Here is a 27,955-nt window from a genome sequence, read left to right on the forward strand (position 1 = left end):
GTCATGAAATTAAATTTTTGTGCAATTGCATTATTAGCATTTAACAAAATTATACCGTGGACAGGTTCAAACTGTACAATATTGTCTGAAATGGTACAAAATTCAAATGAAAGCCAAGCGAGCACAAAGGAGTCCAACAAGATTGCAATATAGATTCCACGCATGGTGAGACCAAGACAATGAGTATAAACCCAGCAGTTCCCATAATGTAGGCGAGCATAACAGCCTCAGTCATCTTCAGCGTCAGATAGCTCCAGGTCCTCAACCAAATCCTCGTCTCCCTCTGCCAACTCTCTCAGAGCGGAGGTGGACCGCTGCTTAGGAGCCTTGGAGGGCTTTTCTTCCTCACCGTCATCATCTTCCTCCTCCTCACTGTTGCCACCATCTGGAATATGGAGAGGGAGAACCATTACATATTCATTCAGCCACCAGGGAACTTGAAGACTATGTGTGGCCCTTCTACAAACCTGAGTCTCCTTCCTCCACTCCCTCATCATCGCTCATGTCAGAAATGTCTTCAAGATCTTCCTCATCATCATCAGAACCTTGACCGCCATTTTGACCTGGGGAGGTTGGGTAGGGAAAACAGGCTAGTTTAATAATGCCCTTCAAGCAATTAGCCTGTGCTGTATTTTTGCCTTGTGCAAATGATTTTTAATGCAAATTTTCCCAAGTTCTCTCTGCATACATCAATGAAGTCTGAAGACTTTAGAGACACCTATATGTGGGCCAGGCATCAGAGCTGGAAGTGTCTATTTCCTCCTGAGATGGAACTGAGAGTAGATTACAGACGCCGCTACTGCAGCACAAACACCCATGACAGTTTCCTACTGGCAATTTCAGACATCTTTTGCTCATGGCCTAAATATAGCAAATGGAGATAGAAAGCAGGTTCCTCAGCAGGCGGTTACAATGATGATGGACAAGTCTCTGTGCACTGTGTGTATGTGAGCGAGCATGCATGCATGTACAAGTGCAGAGATGCTTGCCTGAGAGAACTCAGGAATAAAGTTTGTCTGATATCACATTGTGCTATACTGTGTGGATGTGGGATGCGTGTGTGCGTGGTCGTCTAGCCAAAAGTACAACTGTGGACATCTATGCACTTTGAAGTTTAAGTGTGATGACAGGCTGGGGGCATATAAGAGAGAAAAGCAAATCAAAGCTGATATCTCTCCCTGTAACACTGCAATAAACACGCATTTAAGTGTATACACACACACACACCCACACACAAAGATATCCATCTAATTAAACTTCTGTACTTCTATCATTATTCTTCCCACCTCAATGGAAAAACAGAGAGGAGCTAAGAAGGAACATAATCATACTTTCTCTTATTCTTTTTAAGAGAATTGGGCAGTTAGTTTAGGGGAAGGCCCCCAGATGGCCTGAAAGACTTATTACCCCCACACTGACACCAAACACGCAACCACACACATCAATCTAAATCATTGGCCTTCCTCTTCTCACACTCTCCCTCCTTCCGGGAGTGAGTAAGGCCACAGAGAGAGCTTGGTGACCTGCCCAAAGCCTTTGGCTGTTGAAGGCTGGAGGATGGTGTGTGTCCGTGCTAATGTGCATACATGTGTGTGAGAGAGTATGTGTTGGGAGGACATGCGGGGGCAGCTAGTCTAAGTCCTTAGAGCCAGAGAGAGAGAGGGGGGGGGGATTGGGAGCAGCCACCTCTGGCTGTTCCACTGGGCTGGTTTGAATTAGGAACCCCCACCGGGATCCAAGCCTGCACTTCCTGTCAGAGAGAAAGGGGGGGGGGGCGAGAGAGAGAGAGAGCGAGAGAAAGGGAGAGAGATTGACAAAAAGAAGAGGGGGGGACAGGGAGAAAGATGGACAAAAGAGAAAAAGAGAAATAGAGAGAGAAAGAGAGAGGACCCGTGGCTTGCCGGCAGCTGTCCATCCGTTTTTTGGGAACTCTACCTTCAATGAAGTCCAGATGCAAACAAAAAGAAAAAAAATTTCCCTCACCGCCTACTCCCTCTCTCACTCCCTTCCTCTCTGACCTTGCGGAGGGGCTTTTTCAGCTCAGAGCGTGTCTGAGTGTAAAGCTGTAAAAGTGGAGCGGCAGTTGCCTGTGACCTCTGTACAACCTCGTGAGGACATACAGGACATAGTGATGTGCCTCCTCTTAAAATAAATGAGAGATAACAGAGAAGCTTCAACCATTTAACTGGTTGAGGGAGATTTTTTGAGGGGCTCATTCTGAATTTTGGTTTCCGTTCCACAATGACAGCCTGTATTGCTTTTTGATAACTTACTGACCTGTGGCAACAGGCAACAGTGAGTGGTATGTAATGAGAAGCCTCTGCTTGTGAATTTCACTGAAAATGGACAGAACCCGAATCAGAGAGCCTAAACTATAAACAGTTCAACAGTATCTTGAAATCGCCTTCAGAGGAGCAATTTTGGGAGTGAATGTCCTGCCTGTGACAAAATACAGCCCCCTAGTGGCCGAGACAGACATAACACGGATCTAATAAATTAGCAGCGGTCCAACTTCAACAACAATCACAGACAGACAGACTTCACCTTTTACTTTGAGGCCAGCACCGTCATCATCCGAGCTGCCATCAGACTCAAACAGCTCCTTAAACTCCTTCTTGTCCTCTGTCTTCTTCTCCTTGATCTTCCTACGTTTGATCTCAGGGAGGTCCAAGTCCTCCATCTTTACAAACGACAATGATGACATCAACACACAGACTTCCTCTGAGCATGATCATATGCAGCTATTCAAATCTGCCCACTCAAACTTTTTGTCAAAGTATACAACAGTTTCTCAACACTTGCTAAGAATTTTGATGTCTCGTGGAGTTCTGCTTTCCATAAAGTTAGCAGCAGCTAGGAGTTACAAAGTAGGTAGGGGTCTAGTTGGATAGTTACCCTCTCTTTGCCTGAGATCTCCAGTTGGAGCTCCTTCTCTCTCAGCTTCTTCCACTGGCTGAAGTACCTGGTGAGGGGAGTGCCCTCCTCCTGGATCTGCTTCTCCCAGGCCACCTGATGAAAAGGACAGTCATCAAAATGTGTGTGTATGTATGTGTATGTGTGTTTATGTATGTGTGTGTGTGTGTGTGTGCACACGCGTGCATTTGTATGGGTGGGATGGAAACATGTATAATGTATTAAAGGAATATGCATTTTCTTGAGAAATGACAAATATGTGTGCATTTTTTTAAAGAATTCATGGAGGGAAAATATTCAGCAGGCCTCTGGCACTAAAATGACAGGACTAGATGGGGCTTTCCACTACATTATAACATCATTTGGCTGAGCGAGAGTTGAAATAGAGAGAAGGATGAGTCAGATGAAAAAAGAAGAGAGACAGTGAGGGTGTTTGAAAGGGGAGACTGGTGGATCTTCTCCAGCCTTCCCCTAAAGGTCTTTGTGGATGATATTGATTAGGCTCAATCACATTATCTGACCAACAAATCCAATAGAGCACATGGACCATGGCCTCCTCCGCTGGTTAGCCTAACGCATTTACTACAATTTGCTGTGTAGCTACTGGGACAAGCTACACTATCCACAGAGGACAGGACATGGTAGGAGAGTGAAAACTGGAAAGCCAAGTGTCAGCCATGACTCCCCCCCCCCCCCCCGTGCAGTTTCCATAACCAAGGCAAACAAAAAACAAAAAACAAAAACAAAACTAAAACCCAATCATTATGGCCACCTTCTCATCTTCAGAGTATCCTCAGAAACCAACAAATGGGAGATAAAAGACCATGACAAACAAGGACAGTATTATAGAGCTAAAGCACAACTGTGTGACTGGACAGAATGATATGAGATCATTGTTTTAAAGGGGCAGTCGAGTTACCATTGATGCAACCAAAATTGAAGCAGGATATGACGTCTTGCTACAGGATTAACTTCCATCCATGGTTTGTTAACAGCACAGAGAACTAGAGCCATCTGTGTTTGCATTAGCTATATACTAGGTAGCTGGTTAGCTTTTCACCACAACAAACACAAAAGGCGGGAGGCTTACCAGCCAGCTCCAATGGCAAACCCTAAAATGCTGATAAAATAATATATCTACATTACCATCTGCTCTTCCTGTGACACAGCAAACCATGCAGCCTCTCTTTTGGTTTTGCAATTGCACAATACACAATTATACATCGCCAACATTAGAGATTCCTCTATAGTTGGTTTTCACTCGAGGGGACACAGTTGACGATTAGTGTTGGTCAAATGTGTTTACCTTATTACAAATTCGCAGGCCAAAGTTCATCAAGGTTGAACTTTGCTACAAAGTAAAGAGAGGAGAATTCTTCGCAGATGGATGAGAATCCTTTTTACTGCTCTTTGCATGCATTCAAAGTTAATGGAACACCTATAAGCCTAGTATTAACTACACATTTTCAATTCAGTAGCTATCATTACGTATTATTTACACAACATCCTGAATGGACGTTTTTTTTGTGTGGCATTTTCTGCCTTTATTTGATAGCTATAGTTGAGAGAGAGACAAGAAAGGCAGGGGAGACAGAGCGGATGACATGCAGCAAAGGGCCTGGGCCGGATTCGAACCCAGGCCGCTGCAGTAAGAACTCAACCTTATGTTGTACGCGCTCTACTAGTGAGCCTCCGGGGCGCCCCCTGAACAGATGTTTAACATTGACTTTGTAAAATAGATGCTTTTGCACCGGTTCAAATTAGCTATAGGCAACTCATGTCAATCAACCCAGAAAAGGAAGCTGACACACTGGAAACACTTCGAAGCTTTTATTTTAATCAAAAAGGTTGATTTGTTTGAGCATGTTAAAGGCGATAGAGCACATCTAACAGTACTTGCATCTCTGTCAATGGCATTTCTAGGAAATTCAACCTCAAACAAAACAGCATGGGCAATACCGTGATAGAATACAAGAAAGAGGCTAAAAAAAAAGAATGTTGGGGGTGCAGAAAAAAAATATTTTGCCAATTTTCTTACAAATATGGAAACTATGTTAATAAAACAAAAACTGCAAAATCTTTGACGTCTTATAACAGCAGGTATTTTCCTGATGAACTCACTCACCAGCATATTCTAGTCTACAGATTTATGTTTAGCTTTACCATCTGTATAGACAGTACAGCTAAACATAAAACTTGATGTCAGTGTGCAAGTGAGTGAGTGAGTTAGAAGCCAGATTCATGAGGTGCTTTGCATCTAAAAACGAGAAAGAAAGGATGAAAAAGAATGAGAAAGACAGAGAGGGAGCCTTAGAGTATGATGAACGGCAAACAGACAAGAGAGCATGACCTGGAGAGAGGTGGGGCATCGTTAATTAGGCTAGCTCTCAGTTTGGGTGACATGCCAATGGGGGGCTGGTGGCCGGAGGGGGGCCATGGCCTTTTGCACAGAAACAGCAGGGCTGTCCCCTTTCCCTCGCCTGCGGTGACACCTCTACCACTGCCATGATGCCGGGGAACGGATGCCATGGCGACAGCCTCTGCTGAGCTGGGAGTTGTGGCGACAGGAGCCGGCGCTGCTGCGGTGCCATGCTGTCTGTCTGCTGCACTTTGTCAACACACGCACACACACACACACACACACACACACACACACACACGTACTTGCATGTGTGTGCACACATTTTCCCCATCAGCTAAATTACACAAAACCGTCCTCTTTAATTTCACCTCTAAATACTCTTAAATATTTGCCAGCACTACATGTCAAAGCTCTCAGCGGGGACAGGTGAGGCCCCATGACCACGTATGTGCACCGTTTTAAGTGGACAAGGTGGGATATAGGCATATAAAACGAGCTATGTTTTCATCCAAATGTTGCACAAATTTGAAAGTAACTTAAAGTCAACAGAAGAAAATACAAATCAGTGCGTTTTCCCATCAACAAGTGTGTACAGGGCATAGAGTTCTGATTATGGTTGCTCAGCAACTGCTAGCACAACGGCAAAAACATGCTAACTCTCTGGGGAGCGAAATGGAGTTTGACTTATTTGCCACAGGAAGAGTTATAGTAAATTGATGTCAGCCATACGTTTCTTTCACACTGTCTTAAGATGAAATGAAGAAATGCAAGTCTTTTAATGGCTGACACAATGGCCTTAGATTTTATCCCTTACTACATCATTTATAAGAAAGTTTAGTTTCCATCTTAAAGATACTATGAAGTTCCCTTTAACACAGCTTTTCTTTATCAACACAACATTTCCACCTCGGGTGAGCATTAAAACCTTTGCAGATTTTTGAATTTCTTAATTAAATTTTGGCATTTCCATTAGCCTTAATGGGAAAATTACTATAGACAACAGGTCCAAAATAGAAAGCAGGCTCAGTTCACCGTCTATCTCTCTCTCTCAAACATGTGCACACACACACACACTCACACACACACACACACACACACACACACACACACACACACACACACACACACACACACACACACACACACACACACACACACACACACACACACACACACAAAAATACTTTTTCAGACAAATGAACCTCTGGTTCAGACGTCAATAGGAGCTTCTAGTAGACACCGGGTCAATCAGCTAAGGCTTGAAAGCTCCCTCCATTATCACTGATAAATTAGTCACAATAAGCCTCGCTTTGAAATCATCTGCAGTGGTCCTTGTATGAGAAATAGCAAGTCCAACAAAATATGATAGGAACATTAACTACATAGACTATGTTTCCAAGAAGTGTTTAATGGGAATCTTGAAGTTGCAAACAAACTGAAGGAAAAAAAAGCAACAAACTCCTGAATATCATAAAAAGAGTTTTAAGGTTTGCTTGAGGTGGGACAATTCACTTGACTATGAGATTATCAAAATAGTCTTTGCTAGCCAAGTATGTTTGGACATCCAAGGAATTTGACTCCAGTTTAGCAGCACTCAATGTACTTACACAGAAATTATGTGATATTTATTACACACACACACACACACACACACACACACACTTTCATAATTATGTGATTGTGTCCTCTGTGAGGAGGACCCCCACAAAGCTATGATGAATCTAATGGAAAGATACACCCAGGGGTGCCCGAGATGGGGGGAGGAAGAGCACCCAAGTTGGACGGACACAATGGCATTAGACCCAGGCAACGAACAAACGACCACGAACAAGCAGTGTGCATCTGGAAAAATCTGCAAGAACGAACGTGGCTTGAAAAGTCACCAAGTGAGGATGAAGTGTCTGATTTGACAAGGAGCAGCACAATGCACAGGTGTTCAACTTGGTTAGAAGCAGGAGGTGCCAGGCCTAGAGTCACCCCAGAGAGCCCAGAACCCCCAAGTGTTGCAAAATGAGGAGGCAGATCAAATGGCCAGCAGCTAACATGACTTCACTGTGGAAGCAGTTTGATGAAGATGTAAACCAAATTCTGGAGGTAACAGTGAGGGGAGAAGCCATTAGGAAGCTACAAGCTATGACAACAATTATGGTTAGCATTGCAGCTGAACAGTTCGGAGAAGAAAGGCTCCAAAACACCTTACTCAAAGAACCAAAGAGCAGTCAGGATCCACAAAATCAGGCAGGAGATGAAAGCGCTTAAAGTCCTAGTACAAGGAGGGATGAGAAAAGGAAGACATTGGCTTGGCCCAGCTGATGTGAATCCTATGAAAGAAGATCCGGGTCCTCCGCCGGGCAGAGTAGCATTGACGGCGGCATCGGGAAAGGGCCGGAAAATGTGCTGCCTTTATCATCAACCCCTTCAAGTTCACCAAGGAACTGCTGGGGTAGAAGTGCAGTGGGAAACTGGCCTGCTTGCAGAAAGACATGGACCAACATCTTAAACAGATACATATAGTGACCCTGAAAGAGAGCAGGAGCTGGGAGAGAACAACATCCTAATAGACCCCCTGAACCGGATGTACAGTTAGACATGTCAGAGCTGCCGCTACAAGAAGTCAGAGAGGTCGTCCGCAAAGCAAGGGCAAGCTCTGCTCCAGGACCAAGCAGCACCTTGTACAAAGTGTACAAGAACTGTCCCAAACTCCTACTGCATCTGTGGAACATCCTGCGAGTCTTCTGCAGAAGGGGAACAATCTCAGCGCAGTGGAGAGAGGCTGAAGGGGTATGGATCCTTAAGGAGGAAAACTCCACCCAGATAGTCAAGTTCTGCATCATCTCCCTGCTGTGTTGATTGAAGATTTTCTTCAGTGCCGTTTTCAATAGACTGTTCACCTACCTGGCCAAGAACACCTACATCGACACATCAGTCCAAAAGGTTGGCATTTCAGGGATGCCAAGCTGTCTGGAGCACACCGGTGTGGTGACACAGTTCATCAGGGAAGCTGGGGAGAACAAAGGCAACCTGTCAGTGTTGTGGCTCGACCGGGCAAGTGCGCATGGCTCCATTCCACACAAGTTGGTGCAGCTCACACTGACCAAACATCAAGTCCCAAGCAGAATCCTCATTGCTGATTACTACAGCAATTTCAGGATGAGAGTTTCTTCAGCAGTAATTTCATCAAGCTGGCATTAGGTGGGAGACCGGCATCATCACAGGGTGCACTCTCTGTGACACTGTTCTGCCTAGCCATGAACATGCTCACTAAGTCTGCTGAACCAGAGTGCAGAGGGCCCAGAACGAAGTCCACTCAATGGCAACCGCCCATCAGGGCATTCATGGACGATCTCAGTCACAATAGAATCAGTCCCAGGCTTTTGGTGGATTCTGCAGGGGCTGGAAAAACTGGTGAAGTGGGCCCGGATGCGTTTCAATCCAGCCAAATCACGATCTATGCTGTTGAGGAAAGGGAAAGTGGAGGACAGGTTCCAGTTCAACATCACAGGCATAGCCATCCCAACCATCAGAGAGAAGCAAGTCAAGAACTTAGGCAAGGTTTTTGACAGCTCTCTGAGGGATATGACATCCATCCAGTTGACCTGCATCAAGTTGGATGGCTGGCTGAAATCCGTGGACAAGACTGGCCTACCTGGGAAGTTCAAAGCCTGCATGTATCAGCACAGCATTCTTCCCAGAATCCTGTGGCCCCTCCTTGTCTATGAAGTTCCGGTCTCAATAGTCGAGACTTTAGAGAGGAGGGTCAGCAACCACCTCAGGAGAGATTGCTGGGGCTGCCAAAGAGCCTGAGCAGCATCAAACTATTTGATCACCACAACAAACTGCAACTGTTCCTCTTCAAATCCTTGGAGGAGGAATTCAAGGTAACAAGAACCAGAGAAGTGGTCTAGTACAGGGACTCAAGTGATCTGAGGATGGTTAAAGCAGGGAGCCAAGCGAGGACTGGCAGGAAGTGGAGCACAGAGGAAGCTGTTCAGGAAGCAGAGGCACAGCTGCATCACAAGAGACTGGTGAGAGTGGTCACACGAGGCTGAGCTGGGCTAAGATACTTTCCAGCTCCCACGAACACCATCAGAGGGAAGGAAAGGCACCGCCTAATTCAGGAGGAAGCGAGAGCAGCAGTGGAGAAGACGAGAACCAGCAAGTCAGATGGAATGAAGCAACAGGGAGCTTGGATAAGATGGGAAAATGTGGTCAAGAGGAAAGTGATCTGGGCTTAACTCTGGAAAGCCAAGCCAAACCGTACCCAATTTCTCATCCAGGCAGTATATGATGTGCTTCCAAGCTCATCAAATCTGCACAATGGGGCAAAGCAGAGTCACCAGTGTGCCCACTGTGCTCCAAGTGAGGAACTCTGGAGCATATCCTAAGCTGCTGCCCTAAGGTACTTAGAGAGGGATGGTACTGATGGAGGCACAATCAGGTCCTGAAGACCATTGCTGCAGCCATTAGTGCAGGAGCTGAGTGGGTGAAGCGGTCCTGACCCTCCAAGCAGCCCATCGCCTTTGTCAGGGCTGAGGAGCAGCCAAAACCTGCTAAAAGAAGACACCCTGACCTCAGCCAAGGACTGGCAGTTATTGTTGGATGTCGAATGGCAGCTGAAGTTCCCCAACCATATTGCGGACACCACCCTGCAACCAGACATTGTCCTTGTGTCTGAGTCCACCAAGCAAACTGTGCTACTGGAGCCGACAGTCTCATGGAGAATATTTTGAAAGGAAGCTCGCCAAGTACGCAGGACTGGTCAGCAACTGACAGCAGACTGGATAGAGAGCAAGGTGCTTCCCAGTGGAGGTTGGATGCAGGAGATTCGGGGCCTGTTCTTTAGTCAGAGCCTTCAGAGATTTGGGGTTGAGGGAGAGGAGGAGCAGAGCCATCTGCAGTACCACCAATGGGGCAGAGAGGGCCTCAAGATCGTTGTGGCTCAAAGAGGAGAGCCATGGAGCCACATGTAGCTAGTCATCTAGACACAAGCTGGGGTCTGATTAGCCCTAGCTGGGTCATGTGGAGGAGGGTGTTTGATGCTGAAAGACCCGAAACACGTGTTGATTCAAGGAACATCACTGAAGATGTGTCCAAGGGCATCAGTAGATGTATGCACACAGCTGTGATACAGGGTGGTGGGTTTTGTTTTTCAATTTTCTCTAATGAGGAACTTCCAACTTCTCCAGTGTTCTCCTGAATGTTCTTGATGACATAGCCCTGTACACTGGGGTAATGCTTAGTGACTTAAAACCAGCTTATGGAAACAAATCTGAAATGCTTTTCTCTCTCTCTCTCTGTTTTCAAAGAGTTGAATTGATAAACAAAAAAGTATTTAAAATTCACCTGATATCTTGATGGAAAAATGGCTATTGACCTCCCATTACAACATGCACTAGGATTTTGATGTGTAAGCTTTAATTATAAGTGAGACTCAACTGGGTCTTTGAACTTGGTTTGTGAAGGGTAAATCCCCTCCAGAGAGTTACCTTTGTGGTTTAACATTCTGTGTAATGTGTGCAAGGAAGGAGGGCTGTTGGGGCCAAGTAGAAGCTGGGGCTGATATATTTACTGGTGGTTTAATAAATTCAGGCATGTGTGCAGTGTGGTGATGGGAAATTTTTAACTCAAGACCAAAAGCTAGTCCAACCACCTGCATTTGAAACTCTTCTGATTTCCTCAAAATTCTTTTCAAGATTCATTATGGTATTAATAGTTAAATTATGGTATTAATAGTACAAGTGCAGGATAAAGAATTCCACATTTTGTGTGTGTGTGTTTTTTTAAATCATCATCATCATGGTCCAACAACTCTAAAAAATAATCAGAGCTTATCGCCAAAAGTGGAAAATATAGAAAATCAAAAATGTTCTAAAAAATGTATGATTGATGTCTTTTTTTGCTGCTGGTGTGTAAACTTAGTGGACAAAATATGAGATTGTATTAGAGTGCAAATTTTTTGGACAAAAATTTGGACTTGGTGTGCAAAGGCCTTAAAAACCAAAATTGTACAGACAACCTTGAAGAGAAATAGGGCGGCCACACAGATGTGAAATACAGTGTGGTTGGACGAGGTGAATTGAGGGCCCTGGGATGGCAGCCTACAGAGTGGACAGTATTTTCTTGCCCTACCATTTTCTCTCTCTCTCAGACTAAGAAACAATCGCACTCACCACAGCAGTTGTATCGGCCACTCCAAAGGCAGCCCTCTGACGCCGGCCTGTGATGTGGTTGCTGTTCTCCTGTATCTTGTCCAGCAGCTGCCGCACCGGCTTGCAGTAATTAGCCACTTTGCATTCCTTAAGGAATGCTTTCAGCTGTAGAGGCCAGGGAGAGGGAAAAGGAGGAGAATGAAAGAAGAAGAAACTGTGTGAATGATCATTGAATCAACCGATGTATTCTGGCAGAGCGTGGTTTGAAAACCAGGTGGCAACCTTGTTTTCACTGAGGTGGGCAGGTCGAGCCTAGAAAAACTGAAAACATACCAAACCCAGGGTCAACACATCTTTCCTTGGCCAATGGGTAAAGCCTCCACCTCATTTACATAGTTGACTTAGTAAGTGGTAAGCAAAGCTAGATGATCTGTCACTATGTCCTTATATGTCAATATTAGTGTCTTAATGCTGTGTAACTTTTTGTGTTAAGGCTGTGGGTAATTTTGGTTCCGAGATATAAGTTCTTCCTGGGTCTATTCCAGGATATCTGCTGAAAGAGAAAATGTCAAATGTAGATGTACATTGTGATATATAGAGGAATGTGATATAGACCTCAAATAGAGGCCATATTGTAAATTTGTGTTAACTGTAAATCTGTTAGCGGACACATGTTTGTGTGGGCCTAGTCTGTGTGCATGTGTGTGTATTACTGATTAGAGATTGGCTGCACCCTGAAGTGGCCCAGTGAACAAACACATAATTAGGTTTATAGTTCCAATGCCATTCATTCCTCCTCCATTCTTAGACTGGCATTTGGTCAAGCATGACCTCGCGTGCACTCAGACTACCCAAAAAACAAAACAAAACAAAAAAAGGTTTGATTTATTTGATTTTTTAGGGTGTCTCCCCGCCTGCCGGCCAGTGACTACTGTGATAGGCTCCAGCATCCCCGCGACCCTGAGCAGGATAAGCAGTTTGGATAATGGATGGATAATGGATGGGTCTGATTTATGAAAAGTCATGTCACTTGTTTTCGGGCAGCACAACATGTTATCAAGAGGATCCCAAACTATTATGTAACCTGCTTACCTTCCTAAACCAAACACAATGGCCAATCTTTTATTATTTTTGGTCAGAGTTAACATCATACCTATGTGACCATGTCCATTCAGTTATGTGCATAAAGGGTCATTCTATTTTCATGCAATGACCACTTTTCAAATGACTGGACGTGTGTGACTGCACATTTTCATCTTCAGAGTTAGAATCAATCAGGCAAGTTAACTGGTGCCGATAAAATCAAGACTTACAACCTTAGGTACAGGACAAGACGTAATAGGAACTCATACAGACACACCGAGACACTGTGACAATAGATAGAACATGAACCTGTAAGTATACAGTCAAAGCCAAAGAACTGCACCAGTGTTGCAGTACTGACATATTGTATCATCTTGTAGACCATTTCCCAATTCACTCCAAGAAGGAAGAAAATGTGACATTCGTAGATCTAAGCAGCAAATGACTTCACTGTAAAATGTATGGATATTGCCAAAGGGTAAATCATTTATATCACTAAAGGTTGTGTTACCTGAAGGATGGTGGGCAGTGCCAGCTCTGGGAAGCCAATGGAGCAGGCCTGTGTGTGGAAGTACTCTAAGATGAGGTCATACAGCTGGTCTATTAACCCATCCTGAAACACAGCAGTAGCAACAAGACTCACATGGACCTGCAAAACTACAATTAACATTGTGACCCAATGAAATTCAAAATGGCTACCAAGAGGTGCTCCATATTTACAAAGCTATCCTTTGGCTTGAAGCCAAACTTAGCGCATGATTAAGGAGAACAAAGCGCATCAAGACCAACAGCTATAGCTTTGTAACACCTTAATGATAATCATGACAGCCATGCATGTGTGTGAAAGAACACCACCAGCTTTGGATTTATTGCGAGAACTTGTCGTCTGGGTTTCACCTAGATTTTGTCGCCCATGGCCTGCGACCAACAGGGTCTTCAGATTACGCTGTGTACCATGCTTAAGGAATTAACCCTCTGATCCCTTGTCCGGCAAACGCTGCACTCAGCACAGCAGATGTTAGTTGGAAATATAAAAAGTGTCAATTTGACATAATAAAGAGTACATAATGTTTAATTTGAAATGTAGTTGCTGTCCAAGTCATCAATTCATCTATAAGAAGACTATTCCTGTCTATTTTCCACCTATCTGGGATGCTCATCGTTATGTTAAACGAAGACTGTACAATACTCAGTTCATCATCAAACTGACTGGAGCTTATATAAACAAGTCGGGGATGAGTCTACAGAGAAAGGCCTGGCAGTAGCTGTTGCTCCAGGTGACAACAGTCAGAACAGCACTGGCGAATGGAGTATGAGGGATAATCCCAGGGGTAGATGTGGCAATCTTCGTGGCAGCAACACTGAACGTGACGATTTAGGCCCTGTGTAAGAGTCCTGACAAGGTCTTTCAGTGCTGCCCTTCCCAATCCCCTTATCCATATGGCACACGCAATCTAACACCAGGTGTCAGGGAGATGTGTTGTAATAAACAAACACCTGAACTGACGATCAGACAATTGTTGCTCATTAATGCAAAACTCACTGGTGTTGGCAAGGACAGCAACAGGTACAGCATACCCTGAATGAGTCCGGTAGTCATGCTGCACACACCTCCAATTTGTACAAAAACCTCTTTATTCTGACATGTTTGTGTTAACAGGATCTTATTGCAAAAATCCAAGCTTGCAGCAAAAATACCTTGTAGGCTTTCTCAATTAGGTTGATCTTGTTAAGTTTCAGGACAATGGCAAAGTTGATGGGTTTCTTGCTCATGCGTCCAGGCTTCTTGTTGAAGTCCACTTGATGGAAGATCTATCAGGAAAAGGTATGAAAGAAATAAAGCTCAACTCTGTCTGAATATCTTTCAAATTCTACTTTCTATCAGTACCATATAGCAATGCATGTTATCTTCAAGATACAGTACTACTTTATTATCTGTGCCAAAATGACAAGCAAAAGTTTTATTAGTATATTCTGGAGAGATTATTAGCAGGAAACCAACCTAAAACAACCTAAAGATGAAATGAACTGTACATCTATGTGGGTAATTCATTTCATAGGGCAGTTATTATCACTCTACATTAGTTCACCCTACCATACTAAAATGCAATTTAGCGGCTACACTTCCACTAGCAATGGACTACAAATCAACAATCTGCATTTACAACTTTATTTGTTACCAGACTAAAAGAAGATTACTCATCTACTGGTTTTATGTTTCACATCTGCTCAATGAGGTTGTAGTTCCATGTTTCATTTTTGTATACAACTATGTGTTTCCCTGCATCTCTTTTTTGTGTTTGTATGGTGTGGGTGTGTGTGTGTGTGTGTGTGTGTGTGTGTGTGTGTGTGTGTGTGTGTGTGTGTGTGAGGACGCTGATGTGCTCAGAGTGCACAGCAGAACAGTGCTCCTGGCCGGTGCTGTCTGTACAAACAGAGGATGTGGTAGCGGTCTGCGGGGGAGCCGGGGGGAAGTGGGAAGGCATGGGCCCACCCTGATACACACATACACACACACACACACGCACACACACACACACGGCTACTGAAGCAGGAAGCTCCAAATCATACACCCCCCTTGGAGATGCGACGACAAAACACAGACACATGCGTGCACACACATGACACAAACACACACTCACACATAAATACACACAAGCAGGAGGGAGTGCTGCTGCTCTAATTAAAACAGTAGCAGCGTACCTCAGCCTGCCTTTAACGAGGGGAACAGCACAGGGGAAAAAAAAAACAGGAAATGGTGTGCGTCACAAATAAACAGGGGTTGCTGCTGTGTGTGTGTGCGCGGGGTCTCTGAATGTGTGCTGGGAGGGGAGGTGGGGGGGTATGCCATAGACAGGGAGGATGTGGTCTTCACAGCGCGTTAGGAACACAGTGTAAGCCACAACCTCGCCTTTATCGCTCTGGTCAAACTGCTGCGCTCACATGTGCATGCGCTCACACAATGACTGACCGCTCCCAGTGGCCTGAGCTAGCGGCTGTTGCCTACACACAGCTCTTCTCCGGCAAACCGCAACAGGGCTTCGCGCTAACACAAAACACTTGTACAAATACACAAGCACTCACATACATATGTTGCAGAGTCACATGCTCAGCATCCTACATAGGGAACTGTTGGCAGTTGGTAACCTGCTACTGATGTGACAACAAAGAGAAGTGTTTCTATAACCCTCTCTGTCTCTCACTCACTCACTCACTCACACACACACACACACACACACACACACACACACACACACACACACACACACACACACACACCTTAGTTGTGGTTTCTTCTGATGCTGTTTAGTAGTTTTAAGGCCAAAACATTTGCTTAACTGCATACAGTTTTCAACAGTACAGCAACCTATAAAACATTTTGTCACACACTCCCTTAAAATGTCCAAATTGTTTTTATTTATTTATTCATTTATTTTTAAGCACCACCGACAGCAGTTAAACATGCATCATTTAAAACAATTCCAGGTCTTTCAAGTAATTCACATATGGCTGTGGTAACTGTGAGATTCGTGTTTGTCCTGCTTGACTATCAGCATTGCCAGCCATTTCTTACGCAGCTCTGACAAGAAAAACAAGTATCCATGGGTGATGAGTGGAGGTTACTGGTGGTGTCAGGGAGTCTTACCTCCACCAGGAACGGCAGAACAGGTACAAATGTCTTGGTACTTCCTGACAGAAGGGTGAGGGCTCTGCAACAGTGGATCCTCAGTGGGTAATACCGCGATGTAGGGACCAGCCTGCTCAGCAGCAACAGGGGAGAAAATAGTGGTCAACACCGCCATCTACTGGTGGAAAAGTGTTCAGCAATGCTCACGAAGGGATAATGCTGTTGTTTTTTTCCACAACGTGGGTCTTATTTTTGTAGCTTTTACCATAGCAGTTATCATTTTACTCACTAACTTGTCAAATATGGGAACGTCACTGGACATAGCTTCACCGCGGCATCTTGCACGGTGATGAAACACGAGTGTCAGACACGTTTCAACAAGCCCCAATTTAATCTACTTATCTGAAACATACTTGTAATTGAAAACAAAAATGCAAGTTAAAGGTATGACATGTCCAATATTACCAATGGTCGATCGCATTGCTGAACTACTACCTGGTTCAACTAGCATGACTGACCAGCCTGTGTATACCACTGTTAGTAGTACTCAACAAGTAGTAACTACTTGGCCAGCACAAGTGAGAAGGCACAGATAATGAAAAATTATATATACACAATCTTGCTCAAAGGTTTTTTGTTTTTGTTGTTGTTGTGGTTGTTGTTGAAAGGCTAGGTATAAGGCTTGTGTTTAGCTGTCCTATAAGAAGCTGTTGTAAAGCCATGTCTGGTGATGGTTCCATGTCCAACATCGCCAACATGAAGCGGGTGAGTGAAATGATATAACTGATATGCAAGATGACAATAGCTACAAAATAAGACCCAGGTTTTTTTTTTAAATTGAACTATTCTTTAAAATGGCCTCATAATATTTAGAAGTGAGGCTGTATATAATCAACAGCTAAGAATTTCTCTACTCTACCAGACTTTTTACAGGTAAAAAAACAATCATACAGAGGTCCCTATTAGATGAATTTAGTGGACTTGTGAAAATTGGATGTTGACAGCTGGTTTTGCAATTTAAATGTTTCCTGCCCTATCAGGCAAAAATGGATACAAACATTTCAATGACTTTGTAACTGCAAACTTACTGATCTAGAATGAATTCAGGGTATAGTATATTAATGTTAGCTAATGACAGCGTACACTATCTGTAGCTGTATAATAATAATGCTTACAATAAATATCAGGCTAGGCTAGTGAAACGGTGCTAAATACTGAACAGACAATCACTTATAGCAGCCGAAGAAAGGCTGACACCAAAAATCAGGACATCACGTTGGTAAATATAACATGTATAAGGAAGTTCTATTAATGTACGTATATCTGGTGCATTAATACACTCACTTGATGGTGCCTATTATAACCTGGCAGAGAGGGTAGATGAGGGGCTGGAGTACGTCACTAGGGTGCAGTGTGCTAAGGACCCGACACCAAAGGCACAGGCAGTGGATATACTGCCAGTTATACACAGACTGGTACGTCTCCTAGAATTAACACAAAAGAGCAGTCAGTGTCACATATTTAGTGTTGTTACAACCCCTGGCTCTACAGGGGCAAAATAAATTAAGTAATTTTATCAGAATAGAGACATAAGAACATCAGGGAGTTGTCACAGTTCTGAATTTAAAAGTGCACCGTGACGATAAAAACAGTAAAAAACTGGAACGTGTGGTTTCTGAGTCCAATATCTATTTGTGTCACATTTAGAGTGAACCTCAAATTTGAATCTAACAAAAGGAGAATCCCTTACTATCAACAAAAATGATCCATGAAAAGCAAAGGAGCTAGTAAAAAGGTGGGAATGTTGCGTGCTGACCTTTTTCTTCATGGTCATTGCATTCCTAAGATGGATAGCCAGCTGTCTGATGTAGATGAAAGCATGCTGGTAGGTAACCTGTGTGTCCAGGGAGTACATCTCTGTCAAAGTCTGCTGCATGAAGTTGATCATGGGCAGCACATTTGGAGATGTGAACTTGCAATTTTTCACATACGAGATGTACATTTGCTGAAGAAAGAGGGAGAAAATAGCAACTGGAATCATAATCTGTTTTTGTTAACCAAACAAGTTTGCACGTACAAGAAATTTGATTGGGTGGGTGGCCCGCATGAGACAGACAAGATGTAACACTACATTCTAAAAGCAGGGTTAAGCAGTGTTGGTTTAAGTACTGGGGTACTGGTGTGGTTTTGGGTCTGTGGAATCTAAATTAAACTGGGAGGGATACCAACACAATTCAGTCAATTTCCCCTGCTTTATCACACAGTGCTTTGACTGCTTTGCCAGGAAATTAATATTTCATCCAAACTCATCAGTCAAATCTATTTTACACCTAACCCCATACTGTTAAGAGTTTCACATGCATACATCCATTCCATTAATATACCACAGTGGACTTACCTTGAGAATAGTATTAAGGTATGTGTCCTGCTTGTGTCTGCAGAGCTTGTTGAGGGCTAGGAAGGCCAGGACTCGGTTCGTCTCCTCTCCGGTGCTCCACTGTTTCAGTAGTTGCTTGACAAAGAGACAGTAAAGTGTGGGTTTTAACAAAAACAGTATGCACAGTATGAGAGATGTGAGGGTAGTGAGTAAAAGGTCTATATGGGCAAACAGGGAGGAACAATGAGTACGGAGACTGAGTTTCCCTTTTTTCCAAAAAGGAGATATTGTCCTGATTTTTGAAGGCTTGAATTATTGCTCGCTCCATTGGACTGTGTTGAAGCCCAAATTGTCAAGTTTCTCAACACTGAACCGATCGGGGTCCTCCCTATAGCCCCCGGGTCCTATAGTCCCCGGGTCCTATGTTCCCCGCTTTGTATGAGACCGGGGAATATTGGACCTTTTTGTATACAGAGGGCCCTATATTCCCCACTTTTCCCCAAAAGGGTCCTATGTTCCCCGTTTTGTATGTGCAGGGAAACATGGGACCTTTCTTTATAAAAAGGGTCCTATGTTCCCCTAGGGCACCCGGGGAACATAGGACCCTATTTATAAAGAAAGGTCCTATGTTCCCTGTTCCCCGGTCAGCAGGTTTGACGCTGTTTGGCGCAAAAAAGTGCATTTTCAATAATGCATTATTTAGGGCAGATTATTAAGAAGACAATGAATCATATGATTTCTATTTTTATATCACAAAAACGAATTCACAAAGTCCAGGTTGGCTATAGTATGTGGAAACTTTCGACACTAAACCAATTTCAACTTATTAGGCTATAGCCTATATTTGGGCGCATAACCCACCCCGGTAGTTCTCTGATATTTATGCGTGAAATGTGTCACTTATCGAGGAAAATGCGCCTCGCCGAGTAGGTGAGCTGGCTCATCTGTGTCTGAATGTAATATAGTAAGCCTATGTTCCTCGGGCAATTGTACCCGGGCATAGCTCAGTCGGTACAGCTCTCGCCTATGGATCGCAAGGTCGTGAGTTCCATCCCGGGTGCCGCCAACTCAGCGTATGAGTAGCACATTGTGCGAGAAGTGCTGGGAGCTGAGGATAGGTGTTGTGTTCCGTCCTCAGCAGTCCATCTCCCAGAGGTCTAGCGCATTGTACCAGGGATAGACTCCTGCGTAAGCTGGCTGATACCGACAATAGGCCAATTCCGACCCACTTCTTCTATGTTCCCTAGAAAGCCGTCGTTCCCATCATAACCACATCAGCTTATTGGGAAAAGCATCCGACAGATATTAGATAGAAACCATCTGCTCAGTAAGGCCCTTTAAGCATCATAATTGTAATGATGATGATAATAATAATAATAATAACATCATAATAATAATAATGATAATAATAATAGCAATATAGCCTTATATTAGAAATGCTAAAAATTGGATAATTGAAATATTTATAATTATAAAGTAGGCTAATATAGCATGGTAATAACAATAAAATAATGACAATATCTGCCTGGTCTCTTAAGATTCTAAGATGCTGTATGCTACAGAAATAACGGGACATAGGCCTAGGCTAATGAATACGCCTTTTTGACAAAATATGAATGAAAGGCTAATCAACAACGCTAAAGTTGAATCACAAAACACATATTGCTCGAAAAATAATTTATAAATAGCCAAATGCACACATGATTTCGAGTTTGGAAATATTTAAAACTTGTCGTGGATGTGTGGTCATCTGCACGCAAGTTTCCTGGCGTTCTAAACCACATGATCAAAATTCACCAATGTCTAAACCGCCCGCCAACTTGCAACAATTTGCAACAATCAGTTGTTATCGGTGATAACTCGTGGACTCACTGTCATGTGCTTACTAGCCTACAAGAAGACAAACAATGGCGATAGTTATGGATGGTGATCGAGGGGGCAAAGTGTTGGTACATGAGAACTCCAGATATCAGAAGCACCGCACCAATCAAGACACCATTAGATGGAGGTGCTGGAGGTGGAACTGTAGAGTGCCACTGATCACAAATAGATTTGAAGTGGAGGACGTGGATGCTAATATTATTGTGCACGATGTTGGGGAACATGTGCATCCCCCTGACGGAGAAATGGTGCACTGCGCAGAATTCCGACAGGGGGTGATTGCAGAAGTTGCGAGGGAGCCAACAGTCCCAATCAGAAGGATCTATAATGTGCAAAGGGTCCTGCAGCGTCGGCAACGTCAAATCCAGGGTGGCGGCGACAGACCACCACCACAAGGATTCCAGTCATGTTCAGCATATTCACATTTCTTTAACAGTTTACATGATTAACCTCTTGTTGTTTTTGTAGCTTATCATTGCACTCTAAATGATGCGGTCCAAGTGCGCCACCCATCCCTTTGGATGTTTCTGCGCCACATTAAGGACCAGCAAACCCTGGCAGAGGAAAGGCTGGAGATGGCGGAGCGAGGAGATGCTCCCCCAAGGTGGAAGCCCAAGTGGAGGAGGTTGGAGGCCCGTCTCCTGTGGCTCAAGGGTCAACTGGATGCTGGTCACAGAGATTTGGAATCATATTGGAGGGCTGTAAGCCCCCACATTTTCAGATAGGCTGAGTAGAGGTTTTAGCCCCTCTTTGTTGAGTAGCCTAATGGACTAGGACTACTCATTTTGCTTTTTTGAAGAAGAAAAAAGCCTTAACGTTAGGCTAGTTAGGCCTTGGAGATTTTTGTTTTAGACCATGCTTTTTCTGGGGGGCCAAGCTTTTACTAGAAGCATTTTGTTATTAATAGCCTATTATCAGTGTTACTACTGATAGTATTATGCCTGTAATTGTTATTTGTTATTAGGCCTCTTTTATAATTAGGCTATTATTATTATTATCATTATTATTATTATTAGGCTGTTGTTATTATTATTATTACTATTATTATTATTATTAAAGAAGAACATCAAAGGATGTAAGGTAGCGCTCATCAAATGAAAAAAAAAGAAAGACACAATTCTCTATTTTACCATTTCATTATTTAGCATCAGTCATTAACTTGGCCGGGTGGTCTTCTTCAGAAACCTTAATGACTGATGCCAAACAATAAAATGGTGAAATAGAGGTCTGCTTCTGTTATTTTTTTACCATTTGGTGAGTGTTACCTTACATCCTTTGATGTTCGTCTTTGATTCATGTTTTTGGTTTAGCACCTCCACAAGCCTTTAGTTTTTTGAGAAGCACATATTATTATTATTAGGCAATTAGCCTATTGTGTAAGGTAGGCGGCCCCTGTTGATGGATACTTTGTGCTGGTCCTAAATTCCAAGTCCTGGTCTAAGTTCTCTGCCTAAAAAGTTCATCATTAAAGTCTTTTTGAAAGAAAGTCTGCCAAGTGATTTAATATGGAAAACGAACTGCAAAGTAACAAGAAAGTGGCTGAAGTGTCCAGTGCTGTGCAAATTGAACTTTGAGCGAAGGTGGAAATGGCTAGGTTATACTGGTAGGCGGGCCTACTGCAAGACAAACTTGCATTGATTGCCGACTCTCCATGCTGAGCCGGAGAGCCAACTAACTAGGCCTACTGCAGTAAATATTGGTAAGAAATAACAATAAAGCAAATTACAGCCTCCTCTAGGCCGAATTTGGATACGCACTCAATGTGGCCTGCGATATACAACAGCCAACAATGGTAATACGGCCTAATTTAATCAGCGGAGGAATAGATTGTCGTAGCCTACAACTCAGCCATGACCCCAGTTTTTATTATTTTGGACCCGTTAAGGAAATGATTTGCAAAACGGGTTCTAAGTTCCCCGGTTTGTTCCTCGATTGGCAATAGCGGGGAATATAGGACCCTTTATTTGGAAAAAGGTCCTATGTTCCCCTGGAAACAGCGGGGAATATAGGACCCTTTTTCCAAAAGAGGGTTCTATGTTCCCCGGTGTATATTGCAACCGGGATTATAGGACCTTTTTAGGGGAAAACGGGGAATATGGGACCCTTTTTTTTTCCGAAAGGGTCCTATGTTCCCGATCGGGGGAACATAGGACCCGGGGACTATAGGCACGGCCCCGAACCGATCAGTGAAGTTATTCTCTTTACAATCCTAAATGATGCCCGACAATATTTTAATAAAGTATAGGTAAAAAAAACAAAAACAAAAGTGAACCTAATCTTTGAGTATGCTCAACCAGAAAAAAAAAAAAAAATCACACTCCTGAATGACTGCTTTACACCACTCGCAAGAATCCTCTCATCTTGAACTATGTCCCTTGTGAAGCTTGATTATTAACAAATAACCTAAAAAGAAAGCGAAAGTAATCTGTCATTAACCGTAGATTACTAATCCATATTGAATCCATCCATCCATCCATTATCCATTATTCAAGCTGCTAACTGGGGTCACGGGACGCTGGAGCCTATCCCAGCAGTCATTGGGTTGCAGATGGGGAGACACCCTGGACAGGCCGCCAGTCAATCACAGGGCCCGCCCTCCCACACACACACACACACACACACACACCTTCACACCTAGGGACAATTTAGTATGGCCATTTCACCTGACCTACATGTCTTTGAACTGTGGGAGGAGGAAACCCATGCAGACACAAGGAGAACATGCAAACTCCACACAGAGGAGGACCAGGGATGACCCCCAGGGTTGGACAACCCCGGGGTTCGAACTCAGGACCTTCTTGCTGTGAGGCGACCATGCTAACCACTGCGCCACCATGCCGTCCTCCCTACTGAATGAATTATGAATTTATATAGAAAAATATTATCAACCAGCTAGGTAGCTCAGCGGCTTACTAACTCTCCCCTCTTTTGTGGTAAATATGGTTGTTAACAACATATTTTTAGGAGTGACTCCTTACAGTCAAACTCAAAACAGTACTAAACAAACCTTTTCTCTCATCTTATATAAATTAAGCCTGATCTTATGAGGCGTTTTAGTTTTACTTCAAGCATATTTAGAAAAGAGAATTTAATGAAAATGACTCTATTACATAACAGATAATATACAGGTACATTTATGAAATTATTTATTTATTATGCATAGTAAATAATATTTATCCAAATAATTTGCAATTAAATATTCACATACAAATAAATCATATTGGTCATCTAAAAATACTGATTTGACTCGGGGTATAAAAAGTAGTAATATCAGCTATCCAGTGTTAAAATTGTGTACAAAAATCAACATATACTATAAAGTGGAATACCACTACAAACCTATCTCACATCACATTACTTGACTATATTAAGTACAGGCCCTGTGATGGACTAGCGGCCTGTCCAGGGTGTCTCCCCGCCTGCTGTCCAATGACTGCTGGGATAGGCTCCAGCATCCCGTGACCCCAATTGGGATAAGCGGCTTGGATAATGGATGGGTATTAAGTACAAGCTGTAAACAGTATGGAACACAGCCTGAACCCAGACTATATCCAGGGACACTGTTTTTTACACTACTCTATGAGCTAACTCACCAGTGGAAGAAGGCATTTATGCCACTATCACATATTATTTTTCTCCCTGAAATCCATTTTTAAGCTCTTGTGAATAACACCATCAGACAGAGTTGTACCTTACCTTGATCAGGTGCCGACACTGTTTGGGCAGAGAAAGGTAAAAAGGTACCATCTGGTTGACATGCCGCAAGACCGCACTGATAACTGTGGCCTCCGTCAGGCAGGATAACAGCTGCAGGTGAAAAGGTAGAAAGGTGAGACAGAATAGAGACAGTTATACATCCAGGTTATGGCTGTCAGGTCATAGCTTAAGATTCATATCCGCTTCAAAGTTAAACTAATAATAGAAAAAAAAATATCAGTGCTTGGATCTTAAATCATACTTTGAAAAGGAAAATTAGTCACTGTTGATTTACAATTAATCTAGACAATTCAAAATATATTGTAATTCATGATTTATGTAGTAACTTTTGATGCATGTAGTAACCGTTTTTATTAAAAGTAAAATTGATATCTATTTCAAAGATTGTGGTAGTTCATTTGCTGGTTGTGAATTCCAAGTGGTACACCTCGAGCCTGTTACATTCAACACATTGGTACCCTAACATGTGCCTTTTCTCTCGCTCTCTCTGAATGATGTCTTCTCCTTTCTCTTCTTCCGTGTATGTAAATGGTGTGATGCGAGTCTCCCTTGTGTGCACGTGTAGTCTGCCCTCCTCCCAGGTTTCCATGGTGATGGTGGTTGTCACCTGGACACTGCTTGGCATGCCCCTCATCACATTTTCTTTTCATATATCTTATAAATCCATATAATTTTGCTATCCTGTTTCAGTGTTATAGTCTTCTCTCACTCAGACATGACTAATGTGTTTTGTTTAGTTTTTTCTCGTCTCTTCTCCCACATACTTAAATGGTGTGATGTGAGTCTCTCTTGTGCGCATGTGTAGTCTGTCCTCCTGACAGGTCTACATGGTTATGGTGGTTGTGTGGTTCGGGTCCTGGGCTGATCCAGTGGCATCTGGACACTGCCTGGCATCCTCCTCATCATGTTCTTCATATATTTTATAATTCTATTACAATTATGTTATCCTCTTTCAATGTTGTATTCTTTAAATTGTGTTTTATTCTGTACACACAACACCCATTACATGTCTGTCTGTCTTGGGAGAAAGATCCCTCCTCTGTTGCTCTCCCTGAGGTTTCTTCTTATTTTTTTTCCTCTGTTAAAAGTTTTTTTTTTTTTTAGGAGTTGTTCCTTATCTGATGTGAGGGTCTACGGACAGGATGTTGTATTGTTATAAAGCCCACTGAGGCAAATATGTAATTTGTGATAATGGGCTATACAAATAAAATTGACTTAACATGTGCAGATAGTGCCATTCTGTTAAAAGGCCAGCAGTGTCAGAATGTAGACATTTGCAAGATACTGCACCTGAGTTTATGTCGTATTTATGACCCAAATAATGATTAAGATTCAAATCTATTCAAATTTTGATAATTCTAATAGGACTGGCTTCAAATTTGTTCTTTATGGCGAACTGACAGCCAGGTCAAGGTCAAACACAGAAATTAATTAACACAGAAATGATCACAATTTAAGTCGGGAAATAATGTGACTGCGTGTGGCTGTCACATTAAGAATGAACTGAGTCATGTAAAAGTTACACACTGTGTATATTATCTACACAATATTGAAGGGAGACAGGGGTAGGACAAATCATCAAAAACACATCAGGCAGAAACAAAATGCAAGAGCAGACAAAATTCTTTTGACAAAATGGAGATAAGAAAGCATAACAAACCTGAACCAATCCACTCAGGTACATCCTGATGTCCACCTGATTCCTTTGCCATTTGGGACTAGACGATGGGAGCACCAGCCTGGGAGAATCAGAGCAAGCAGAATGATGGTGGTTGATTTTTTTTTTTTTGTACAGAAATGATAGAACCATTAAGAAGACATGGGACCAATGGATGCGCAGTCTACATCTTACTTTTTCTGGTCTTTCTCTGGCTTAAGGTTGAGTAGCTTCTGCAAGGCCATATGTATGTCTTTGATACAGAAGAGGACCAGAGCGTTGAAGACTGTTGATATTGAGAGTAAAGCAATGATGATGGGTATGCAATTGAATTAAGAAGCAAACAGCTCTATCCTCAATATACAAATTTGCAAATTTAGCTGCTGCAGTTACTGATTTATGAAAGGACACTCCTCTTTTATATTCAGAGCGGAGTGTTTGAAACCACTAACACTATGCTGAACTTATATTTGAATGTTTGTGGAGACAAACATGTATTCTGATGTACAGGCTGAGGCAACATATTACTTCCATGTAGGACAATTAAGAATCTTTTCCATCCACCAATTTTAAATATACACACACACACACACACACACACACACACACACACACACACACACACACACACACACACACACACACACACACACACACACACACACACAATCTTCCAAATCGACATAAAAGTTGAGAGAAACTGTTCCACAAGCAAACCAAGTATAAACATCTAATTTTGTGTTTTTTCAAATGTTAGGGGAAAAAAATAGAGAAAACAGTTTCCACATGCACTGCAATTCATATCCTGTAATACTTAGCTGAAGAATCACATTGATATTTTTCATTGCAAAACTGTGCAGTCCCAACCAAAGTATCAACACTTCAAACCCTACCTGAACTGTCTGCAACTTTGTAGCGACACACATCCCCTCCTTCACCCTTGGTAGTGGCCACAGCAGCCTTGAAAGCTTGGGTAACCTCTCTAAAGAGACGAGATGTGGGCTCCTCCTTAATAGCAGCTCTCCATTCTTCAATCATTTTTTCTGTGACCTTGACTGAATCCACTGTCTTCTTGGATTTCTTAGAAGAATCCTTTTGATGCCCTTCCTCTTCAGCATCATCATCACCTGAGCTGGCCTCCTACAGTCATAAAACAATGTGTGTGTATATATATATATATATGTATATACTGTATTATATAGACAAAGCAATCTCTCGCTCTCTCACACTCACTCACACACACACACACACACACACACACACACACACACACACACACACACACACACACACACACACACACACACACACACACACACAGCCCTAACCTACCTCTAAATGACTTGGTAATGTGTGATATTTTCTCTCCTCTTCATCCTCAGAGGTGTCTGTGTCATCAAAGTTCAGGAGTGTTTGGTCATTATCTTGCAGGAACTTATAGAACTCCGGGTCTTTGCTCTTTAACCTGGACAGTTGGTCCTTGTGTTCTGAAGCCTGGCCTTTCTTCCCATCATTCCTAAAAGTCAAAGAGGAAAAACAACAACAATGCAACAGTTGCTTTTCTTTCTACAAGGGGCGAAGAAATGTTTGCACTGCAAAGTACGGACATCTCTGGAGCAGCAGATCTCGCTTTCCTCTTTCTTGGTACATTCTGTTTGGAGGCGTCATCTTCAGATGCGTCTTCACCTGCAGAGTCAAAACCTGACAGCAGGAACTCATCCATGCTGAGATCTTCCAACTTTCTATTATTAGGAAAACAAATTAAGACAGTTTTATTAATGTAATGTATTGAAACAACACTTCTGGACGACTGAAATATGGCTTGGCGAAACAGACAACTGGAATGTCTGGCTAGAAAGGTTAACTGCTAACAATAGTTTTAATATTACAGTATTGTCTCACGTGAAAGCCTAGAAACAACTTATTGTAGTTTGTTGGCTAGGCTAAGCTACACCGCCTTAGTTAGTGGTTGGATGGTAGCATGCTAAGCCAGCTAGCAAAAAATCTTGCAAAACCTACAAAATCAAAGACAAGCCCAACGATGCCTTGACTTTTACAGACAACGTTAGCTAACCATGCTATCTCGTAATGACAATAATCAGTAAAAACTAAGGGGGCAAAAAATCACGTACCTCTTCTGTTTCCCTGCCATGCTGGATCCAAAACGAAAACGTGACTCCCGAACTCA

At 42.9% G+C, this 27,955-nt stretch overlaps 1 protein-coding gene across 1 annotated transcript; it reads right to left on the reverse strand.

Annotated features, from left to right (window-relative positions):
• noc2l (NOC2-like nucleolar associated transcriptional repressor) lies at positions 1 to 27,946 on the reverse strand. Its single transcript, XM_056274060.1, has 18 exons — positions 27,900 to 27,946; positions 27,375 to 27,509; positions 27,100 to 27,283; positions 26,661 to 26,907; positions 25,963 to 26,053; positions 25,771 to 25,849; positions 24,090 to 24,200; positions 18,534 to 18,647; positions 17,952 to 18,140; positions 17,480 to 17,619; positions 16,154 to 16,265; positions 14,206 to 14,319; positions 13,019 to 13,120; positions 11,446 to 11,589; positions 2,896 to 3,009; positions 2,545 to 2,680; positions 468 to 563; positions 1 to 385 (listed from the first exon to the last, which is right to left on the reverse strand). The coding sequence occupies exons 1-18, from the start codon at positions 27,917 to 27,919 to the stop codon at positions 228 to 230; spliced, it is 2,286 nt and encodes a 761-aa protein (XP_056130035.1). The 5' UTR covers positions 27,920 to 27,946; the 3' UTR covers positions 1 to 227.
• Between the last annotated feature and the right edge of the window lie 9 nt (positions 27,947 to 27,955).

This window comes from Lampris incognitus, chromosome 2 (assembly GCF_029633865.1).
Source record: "Lampris incognitus isolate fLamInc1 chromosome 2, fLamInc1.hap2, whole genome shotgun sequence".
NCBI classification, from domain to species: domain Eukaryota; kingdom Metazoa; phylum Chordata; class Actinopteri; order Lampriformes; family Lampridae; genus Lampris; species Lampris incognitus.

Bases quoted from the DNA above. Each gene is read 5' to 3' on its own strand.
- noc2l (XM_056274060.1), bottom strand. From the start codon at position 27,919: ATGGCAGGGAAACAGAAGAG. The intron at 25,850-25,962 runs GTAAGATGTAGA...TGATTCTCCCAG, and splicing joins CCAGAGAAAGACCAGAAAAA to GCTGGTGCTCCCATCGTCTA. The intron at 16,266-17,479 runs GTGAGTGTATTA...GCTGCTGAGCAG, and splicing joins GTTATAATAGGCACCATCAA to GCTGGTCCCTACATCGCGGT.